At 37.8% G+C, this 10362-nt stretch overlaps 1 protein-coding gene across 1 annotated transcript; it reads right to left on the bottom strand.

Annotated features, from left to right (window-relative positions):
• Window positions 1-3788: 3788 nt before the first annotated feature.
• Window positions 3789-7973, bottom strand: LOC147860236 (DNA ligase 4-like). Its single transcript, XM_087324522.1, has 8 exons — window positions 7888-7973; window positions 6678-6814; window positions 6532-6606; window positions 6370-6461; window positions 6203-6274; window positions 5283-5368; window positions 4828-4865; window positions 3789-3874 (listed from the first exon to the last, which is right to left on the bottom strand). Exons 2-8 carry the CDS (start codon window positions 6750-6752, stop codon window positions 3866-3868), a joined length of 447 nt encoding a protein of 148 aa, XP_087180648.1. The 5' UTR covers window positions 6753-6814; window positions 7888-7973; the 3' UTR covers window positions 3789-3865.
• Between the last annotated feature and the right edge of the window lie 2389 nt (window positions 7974-10362).

Genomic DNA, 10362 nt, shown 5'->3' with positions numbered 1-10362 from the left:
CTGGTATATATGGGCATGTAGTTTGATGTTGTATTCCTTGATCTGAGAGGTATGCCCTAAATGTCATGTTAGCATACTCTGTTTCATTATCAGACCTCAACACTTTTACTACTGCACCATATTGAGTTTGAACTGCTCTATGAAAATCTTTAAAACAAGCAAATACTTCATTCTTTTTCCTCATCAAATATAACCAAGTCACACGAGAGAAGCAGTCAATGAAAGAGACAAAATATCGATATCCATTAATAGAACTTGTGGAACATAGTCCCCAAACATCGGAGTGTATTACATCAAATGCATGGGAACTACTATGACCTGAACTAGCATATGAGCTTTTAGTAAGCTTACCAAATTCACATGCATCACAAACAAGTTTTGTTTTATCAGCCTTTTCAAAAAGGTGTGGATACACCCGACTCAAAACGCCATAAGAGGTATGTCCCATACGTTGGTGGTAAAGTATCAACAACTCGTCATAACTCATTTTAGATCCCCTTACATTTGTTCCCTCTACCATAGATGCTAATGCTGCAAGTCCCAAGTCTCCGACATGTCCCTTTCTCCTGGAATATGACCTTGAGAATATCAAAAGAAACAACACAGTTTAGTTGGTGTATGATAGAACTTATGGATAATAAGTTTATTGGGAAAGAAGGAGCATGCAACACATTAGACAATGTCACAGAGTTGGTACATTTTATTGTACCTATACCCACTACAGGTTGTGTTGTACCATCAGCAATTTGAATGCTTTCTGGCATTGATAATTCAGCATACGAGGAGAATTCACTAGTATTAACTATCACATGCCTAGATGCACCAGAATCAATTATCCATTCTGGTGTAGAGGCAAGAATATTTGTGTTGCTAGTACTTGTGGCTGAATAAGCATAGGTGGCAATGTTACCTCTTGACATGAATGAAGTATCATCTATGGCTCTTTGCTTCCTCCTAAGTATTTCTAAGAGAGCTCTTCGGTGAATACCACCTCAGTTCCTTCCTCTAATTTTGTTACCATCAAGTTTGCTTGGTGACCTCCTCTTGCACCTCTTCGGCCCCCTCGACCACAACCTCTAGTTTGTCCACGTCCTCCATATTCTCTCTCCTTCGATGGTTTAGGGCAAGCATTCTTTAAATGACCAGCTTCACCACAATTGTACCATTTTCGATTTTCACTTCCGCTTGAATTTGACACCATTAGTGTTGATTGTACCCCTAGAAGTCCGATAGTGTCAAAGAGCAGCTTCATTCTACTCTCCTCTTGTATCATAGTCGCAATTGCCTCATCAAGTGTGGGAATTTCAGCCTTGGTTAGAAGAACTGCCCTTCTTTGATCAAACGATGGGTTGAGATGTTTCAAAAATTGCATGGTTCTTCTTTGAGCAGAAATTTCCTTGCTCTTACATTGAGGATCATTGCACACTGTCACAGGCGAGAAATGATCATATTTTGCCCATAGACGCTCCAGCTCTATGGCATATTCCTGAATCATCCTATCTCCTTGCCAAACAGCATCTATCTCTTGCTCGATTTGAAATACTCTCATGTTGTTTCCCCTCCCAGCATACGTCTTTTGCAATTTCTCCCATATCTCCTTCACACTTCAAATTCCGTCAACTGTTGTGGCGATTGATGGAATCATGGAGTTGAGAAGCCACGTGTACAAAGACATGTGGGTAGCTCTCCATGCTTTCTATTCATTGCTCGTTATGACAAGAGGTTCTTTCTCTTCTCCCGTTAGGTAGCTGTCAAGGCTTCTCCCTACCAAGGTACCTATAATCCGACGCGACCAGCTCAAGTATGTGGCTGGTCCATCGAGTTTGAACTCAAATGGGAGGAGTTCAAGTCGGGGTGGTGGTTGTGTTCCTGTCACACCTCCGGATGCTACAATCTCAGCCTGCTTCATGTATTTCAGCATTTCACCTCATCCTCGTTCAATTTTGAGAACACCTCATCCATCTTCTCAACTTGGCCTATCTCTGCTCTCCTCTTCTGACTTCTTTTCTCAAGTCACCTCTCAATCACATAGCAATGTCATCCCAAATGGAAAAAAGAATCCCCCTTTCCTCTCTCGGATGGTAGGACAGTGTTGTTCCAATCGCTGTCATACCAGCAAAAGGGTGGATCTAGGGTTTTGCAGAGGGGCGGATCTATGCTCTGATACCATAAAGACAAATGAGAAGGCCCATCTGTTCAGTAATATACATTGGTATGTCACAACTGGAGGGAGAAAATACAGAGATTGCTTATTTTTACATGAGGAGAAAGTTCCTCTTTATAAAGGCCAAGATATGGCCGTTGGACTAACTAGCTGTTGGAAATAACTAGCCGTTGGGCTAGCCGTTATAACTTTTAAACATTCTCAACAGGTTGCAAAGGGTTGTCTCGTCTTTGAGAACAAATCAAAATAAAATAAATATTACACAATAAATATAAAAGTAAATAACATGAAAAGAAAATTAATGAGGGAATCTGGTTTTTGGCACATGTGAGATCCTCAAGTTAGGTATTTTGTAGCTTTTGTCTTCGAAAGATCTCTAGCATAGGTCGATCTAGAATGGAAATGTCTCCGAAGCGAGGGAAGCACCTACGATGGTGGGAGATAATGGCTTTTATCAGTTGATGACAAGGGTGTCGAGGTTGTGGTCCATGGGGCCGGGGCCTACGTGCACGGCAAATTGCCATTGCCCGATCAATTGTAACCCCTTTGTTATGTCCTGGTCTGAAGCCCATTTGTGTATCCCGGGGTTGACTTCTAGCATTAGGAGTGATGGGGCTAAAGAAAGTTGTGATTGTTCTTTGTGGATGAGCTTGTGTGGCTGTATTCTTCAACAACTTTTCCCGATGTCTCTTGAGCTCTAGCAAGAAAAGTCCTAGGCATAGTTGGTCCTCATATTCCATTACCTTGCGTAGTGGGCCAAAGCCTTGTTTAAAGAGGCAATTGTATCTCCATCTGATTTCATAAAAGACACTACAATGACAAACATAGTGTTCTTCAGATTCCACTCCTTGATGACACAATTGGCAAATTCTCTCTTCTAGAGGTAGTCGTGTATATCTGCCTACCTCAATCTGTAGCTGATGTGATGAGAGAACAGATTTCGAACCCTATAGCTCAAGGTTACAAACCAATGTAACTACTGATGAGCTAGTAGCTATAGGTATTATATATTCTTTGAAACTCGTACATGTATACAATTAAAGCTAAAATAAGACCTCCAGGTGGCAGCATGTGCCCCTATAAAAAGCAACTCATTTTTTATGTAAGGATTGAATGACAAGGGTTGATTTTACTAATTTCCATATGGGGAAGTTGTAACAAAAGAAGTTTATAAATTTGTGACACATGGATTTGAGACATACAATGGTTTTTCACAATCGCCAAGATCAGATGCTGTGACACGTTGGAACCCCAAGGGATGTGCAAGCACAGTTGATTACTTGATGGCATCTCCATCTCTTCTACCCTAGATAACTTAATCCTACACTGAAATCCTGATATATATGGAACGATTACATATGAAGGAAGAAAGACCGATGACCGACATGTTTCCCGTAATGCACAAGGAAGCTTTCGCTATAAAGACGTAACAGGAAGCTTGAAAAAACTTCAAAATTGCAAGGCAGCAGATACACTTCGACTGCACCCAAAAATGCAAAAATAGACAGACTTGATAGCTAAAGAATGGATACACACATCATCAAATCACACAATAGCACAGGTCTTCGTCAAGATAAGCATAATAAATGGATCAACACACTATACAAAGGGAAAAGTAGAAATCAGCTCACCAAAATTGCACAATCATGCTGGGATCTTGTATGGCTAAACTTCTAGGCAATGCTACTGGCCATCAATTCATCAAAAGGGCTGAAAACGGGCAACAAGAGAGCCATAAGACAAAGCAGGTTCGACCAAATTGAGTAATATTGATCATCTCGTTTGTTGATTTCAAGAAGGCTTTTGAAACAATCCAAGGTCAAAGTTTGATTAACAATACACATGAAAGCAATGGTGGCAAGTTTATACCAGCAATTAAGATGCAGTTTGATGATGAATGAAGGCTTTTCTAGGGAGTCCATAAGCACCATGAGAGAGAAACAAGGATGCTCGCTATCACTGAAAGTTGACATGGCAAAGACCATGGTGATTGTGGTAAGCACCATTAAAGATGAAAGTCAGCAACCCATAGTGTAGTGTAAACAGAAGACAAATTGAAGTGGTCACAGTTTTGAACATCTCAGAGTGAACATATCTAGCCAACACACTAGAGCGGCTGTCTAACTAGGAGAATGGAGGCCAGCACAGCCCAATACTATGAATTTGAGAGCAAATGTGCCACATAAACCAAAGATGGGAAAATGCCCAAGGCCCCATGGCAAATTGGATGTTAACCACAGAAAAACCTCTTCCAGCTGGATTCAAGACATCCTTGGAGCCTGGCCCAACTCTAAGGAGCTTTCTCTCCCCATATACAAATCTAACAATATTTTTCTTTCTCAATAATTTCTCATATTATTGCCTCAAACTTTTTTGAAGGGCAAATTATGTAACTTCCTAGTGTAGATAAGTTTGTGCACTATTAGCATAATTGTCATCTGTTTATAATGATAAACTATAAAGCATAATTCTACAATATTCAGATACAATAAGCTGTTTAACACCCTACATCAAGAAGTACATTTGTTTCCAGAATCCTGTGATATTCAGAAGCTTCCATATGAATGTCTTTAACAAAAGTAAGCACAACATGTTTAATTTGTCTAGCATATAATCCATATGGATTATGTAAGTTTCATTGTTGATCTTGATTGATTACTTACCCGATGATTTGTACTTTCACTCTTCCGAGCTGCTCTTGCTGCATAAAACAAAACCCAAATTGGTTCTCTCATCTGACATCAATTGAATAAAATGACTATAAAATAAAGCCTTTAAATCCATTGAATGAAAAACTAAAATAAGTTCCAATTAACGCAAAATAAATACAGATTTTTGAAAGATGACTCAAAACGTTTCAAATAGGTGTGGTCATGTCACAAGGGATAAAATAGAGGTGAGCATTATTGGCAATTCTCCTCTGTGGATGTGAATTGCATCAAGGATGTGAGTAGGATGTTATCCTAGTGATAAGAAAACAATGGCAATTATACTGATTGGCGCATTCATAAATTTTTCTTTCATGCTATGGAAGTAACACAATCTAAAATATGAAGGAGAGGATTATAAATGCATTATGTTTTACTATGCATTGTGCAAAAGAACTTAAATGATGTACCTGCATCAGAATTCAAAGTTCTTGTACGAGCTTTGAACATACCGACTTCAACATCCCAAACAAGTAATTCACCATCAAGTACACATCTGCATGCAGCATTCATAATGATCACAAATATAGACCTCCAAATTAGATTAATTAATTGACGTGGTAGTTGTGAGGAGTTGAGAATTAGTATACAGAATGTGCATATACTTTGCTGATTACAACCATAGATTGACATATTCGCATTCGTCAGGTTTCCCATTCGAATGTAAACAAATACGAATACGAATGGGTGGTCAAGTATTCGTTTAACTCAAAAAAGAAAAAAGAACTCTATCTTTTTTAATATCCTAGGATAAAAAAAACGGAACTTGACAATAAATAGGGATAATAAAAGAGGGACTTGGGGATTTGACACTACTAAATTTTTATAATAAATGTATAACTTATAAGTTATAAGTATTCGTTTTATTTTTAATAAATAAATAAAATAAAATAAAGGCTCATTAATTTCTCACTTTTTATTCCCTCAAAATTTATGGATATTTTTATTTTGACATTAAAAATAGTACTTCAAACTAATCATATCTTCAAAGTTTATACTAATCATATTTGTATAATAAATATAAAAATATTCGTTTTTTAAAAATTAATTAATTGATTGATTAATTAAAATAAGTTTCATAAACTCTCTTGACACTATAATCTATTAATGAATAATTGTTCCTTTTTTGGTGAAATAAATTTATTTAAATAAATAAATAAATATTTTATATTTATTTTGCAAAACAAATGGTTTTTTAATATTCTTGGGGCCATTTCGTATTCTCGAATATTGAGAATATTGCGCATGGAGAATATCACGAATATCACGCATGTGTCAATCTATGATTACAACTATTAAAGTAGAATAAATCAATGCAGAAAAACGGGACCTTTCAGACAATAGACATTTGTAGAGTGCTTCGCGAAGGGCTATGGTATACTCTGGATGTTCCTTGCCATTTCTGTTTGAAATAAGCAGAAAGTTTTCTGTATCATTTAACCACTGTCCAGCATCATTCAATCAGTAGCTGCATTACGAAACACAGACAATGATTACCTTGACCAAAACCAAAGCTTTGCTCCATCTCTATGCACTTGCATTCGATCCCCATCAAATTTACATTCGGCAACAACTTCATTATTTTTCATCTATTCATAATTACTTGGTTTAATTACAGGCTTTCAAAATTCACCTCTAACACAAAACTTATATACTCACTGATAGCCAGGCTGCATCCACAGAATTCATTCGCTTGGAGTGTTGACTTTTTAGAACCTTACCCAGAATTAACTCCTGAAATATACAGATGTATTAACTCTTCACCTTTAGTGCAAACTACAAGAAACTAAACTGAAAGAACTTACCTTCCGGAAAGGGTGAGAAGCATGATGATGCAGTTGTTGGCAGACAAGGCGGAGGTCCACACATGTTGCCATCATGGATCAAGCATCCTCATGTAAAATGTCAAGAATTGCATTTTCTCCTAAACCTATCTTCATATCTAACCTTGCCAAAGAAATAAAACATGCAAGATTTTTTTGCTTGAGAAGAAATATTAACCGATTTTGTCAGCATTGTTGGGGCCCCTATTAGTTGAACAAACGCAACTCAATCTTCTTTGCATGGATAAAATGTTTTATTGGACAGTCAAAGTAGTCCACAACTTATATATCCGAGATATCCACTGTCCTCTTCACATCATGTTTATTGATGAGGTGCTTCAGCATATGAAACTATGGTTGGAATTCATGTTTTCAATCCTCAAGGCCAGACAATGTATTTGGGGAAATGCAAATTAGCTTGGCTAGCCTTATGTACAACAATATTGTCATGCTGCCAGTTTCTCAAGGTCTCTTCAGAAACATTGGACTACTGTATGGCATTCTGGAATAGTTGGTTTTTCTGAAACCATGCGTAGCCAGTTCCAATATGGTTGGAAGTCGATGCGATGGAGGATACGAATGGAAAGTGACAGTACCACTGCAGGCGCCTATTAATGACCAATTGACACATTTGATCAAATGAAAAGATTATGAGGAATGGGGATCTAACTGTGGATAGTGGCACCTGGCCTAACACATGAGCAAAGCTCATCACATCCCTACATAATCCCCATTAAGGGAGGCCCCTCTTGAAACAATATTCACAATAGTATACAAATTTGTATGTAAAATGCCTTCATTATCACAATGGGCTACCAGATGGGAGCCAGTAGGTTTCTTACTATGATCTGCAAGGACATCGCCATTCAATGTGTTCTGTATGGATACATGGAGACATAGAAGAATGATAAGATGAAGATTAATGTTTCTTCTCTAACACATGCAGCTCTTCTTGTGCAACTGCCATGCTGTCAACAATGAATCACGTGGTGTAACTCAAATACTGACTATTAGAGGAAAGAGTAAATCTGTAAACTCTGTTTTAAGCAATGGGGAAAGACCATTTCATAATAACTGCATCTCGTGAGAAAATACTGCTAGCATCGGGACAAAACTTCAAAATTTCTGTTTTGTGTAGTTCAGCTAATTTTATGCTTATATACTATTTTAATGGATCATAAAGTACACTAACCTTTAAATATAACACGCATAAACCACTTAATTTCCATCAGAGAAGCCTTGTTCAGAAGCTCTGAAAAAATTTCCACTCTCGAATTTCTGCAAGCAAACGCTGTTCAGGTAAATATGCTTCAAATGTTTGAAAATCGTGTTAAAATCCAAAGACTTTAAACATAATATGGTCTCTTAATAAACAACACCAAGATTTGAACAGTTGAAATAAATATATAAGTCATATGGAAAAATAATTATTGAACTCAGTAAGTCTGTACCTCTTTGTTGATTGTGCAAGTCTGTCCAACATGAAATTTATGTCTATCACGGACAGCTTGTCTGTGTTTTGGCAATGACGTGGTGCAATCACCTATGTATGAAACAAAAAATGTATTAACTTTTGCTCTTTGTGAGTAATCCAACATTTTTTCCTATTATTTCAACCTCAATTCTATAAATTTGTATATAACCATGCCCCTCCATGATCCTAATGTTATAGATACTCCTTTGAAACATCTAGCTAGATTGCTCGGGCATTAATTCACACCCTTAATTCCATGTACTTCTTTTTTCCTATATGTTTTTTATATTATTTATTCTCCGACTCCATTAACTTGAGCTAAAATTTATCAAACAAAACTCCGTATTTCCCGAAATTATGGAATGTCTCATGGCACCATTGCTATCACCTGCACTGCTATATGTATGAAGTCGCCAGCTGCAGCAACATTTGTTCTTTTCCAATTTTGCAGCAGCTGTCCATCTTTAGAGCTAGCAGATATACCAAGCGTCTCCATTAAGACAATAGCCAAGGCACTCTCCTTCAAATTGTAGTGTTGGCGCTCCACATCTCGCTGCCAGAATTCCAACATGCAAATCCTTATTCCATGAAGGTGATGTGTTTTAGCTGAAGAGAATTAGTGAAATTAGAAAGAACAACAATAACTGTAACGGTCACTTGTCAGTGTTTATGGTTGAAGTTTTTGGCCTTCAAGGGGGGGCTTTCTGAGATTCAAAAGAACCCCAGATTTAGTCATGGGTTGCAAAAATGGAATTCCCAATTAAAACCTTGGGAGTTCCAATTTTGCAACCTTGTATGTGTGTATGTACATCAATATGAATCATCCTGAATTCAGTTCATCATAAGACACTCTACCTAATTTTAGTTCAAGATCATGCATGGTTTTTCGTTAAATATAATGGTTTTACAGCATGAAGAAAATACATTTATTCCACAACACTACTGATTTGAAATTGAAAATGACTCATTTATGCACTCACACGGAAACAAATTCCCACTAAAACAATCACTTTACAACATTGACATGAAGACATTTCCTTTCAGCACTGGAGAGCAATAAAAGGATAGCATTGCCCTTTTAACACTGCTCATAACAAAAGAACAAATTTGTTTGGACATGAAAACGTTTGTTTTTCTCGCAGAAACAAAGAGGGAAAGACAATCTCAATTCCCTTTTAACAAAACAAAGAAATTGTGTATCTGAAAGACAAAATAAGTGTAAGGCAGAGAGACTAAATGTAATCTGCCACACACAGAATAAGATATTAATAACATGAGAGGGAAAAAAAAACAGAGGCAAGAAAATACCTTAGGAATGAGAAGGCGAACAACTGAGTACAGGTCTTCTGGTGTCTTTGTTTGACGAGCTTCACGGATGAGGCGAGTCGCGACATGGAGGCTTGCAGACCTTTTTACACCTGTGGTGTGGTTGTTCTGCTCCAATTTCTGCAGGAAATCACAGAGGTGAGCGAATTCCATGGGCATTTCGAAGCTTCGATTGGAGAGAGAGAGAGAGAGAGAGAGAGAGAGAGAGAGAGAGAACTCCAATGGGATTTTCAATGGAGAAGATTACGCGCGAAAAATGTTTGATTTTCTGAAATTTCATTTTCTACCCCTACGCACACTTACACATACACATATGTACACATGCTGCATGCTCGTGAGTCACGCGTGAGTATGACTATTTGCTACCCAATCATAATGAGGGTCATTGCGGCTTGGCTTGAGCCTTGTCAAATAGACTCAAACCGGTTAAGCCATTTATGTGATTTAATTAGGTTAGAGACAGGGCTGAGGAGAGCTAGTTGTGGAGAAACGAGCAACAAAGGTAGAAGGGAGGGGGATCCTCGTAAGAGTATCTTCATCATCACCAGAGACCGAAGACTCCTGACCATGGCTCTAAGTTTTCCCAAAAAGTAGGGTTTTGGTGAGGGTTTAAAGAAGAAGAACATGATTTCTACTCTTTCCATAAAAAACCTCTTCCTTCTCTTTTTTTCTTTAAGGAAGGAAAATGTGTGACATGTACAAATGGAACTAAAACCTAATAATAAGAATATAGTATGTTAGAATGAGTGTGACCTAGGGTCGCCGCTAGATGAGGTTCGAGCTCGGGCTCAAGATTGAGATCGGTGTCAGGTTTAGGCTCAAGCTCAAGATCGAGATCGAAACTCCTTTCCATACTAAATCTTGGCC

This window comes from Azolla caroliniana, unplaced genomic scaffold (genome assembly GCF_043228905.1).
Source record: "Azolla caroliniana isolate FFs.n. ecotype wild unplaced genomic scaffold, voAzoCaro1.0.p SCAF_9, whole genome shotgun sequence".
Lineage (NCBI taxonomy): Eukaryota > Viridiplantae > Streptophyta > Polypodiopsida > Salviniales > Salviniaceae > Azolla > Azolla caroliniana.
This window is presented reverse-complemented; position numbering and strand designations above follow the sequence as displayed.

Excerpts from the sequence above, each read along its gene's own strand:
- LOC147860236 (XM_087324522.1), bottom strand. The coding sequence starts at position 6,752 with ATGATGGCAACATGTGTGGACCTCCGCCTTGTCTGCCAACAACTGCAT. Across the intron at positions 6,607-6,677 it reads CTTCTCACCCTTTCCGGAAG|GAGTTAATTCTGGGTAAGGT; the intron begins GTAAGTTCTTTC and ends TGTATATTTCAG. Across the intron at positions 4,866-5,282 it reads AACTTTGAATTCTGATGCAG|CAAGAGCAGCTCGGAAGAGT; the intron begins GTACATCATTTA and ends TGTTTTATGCAG.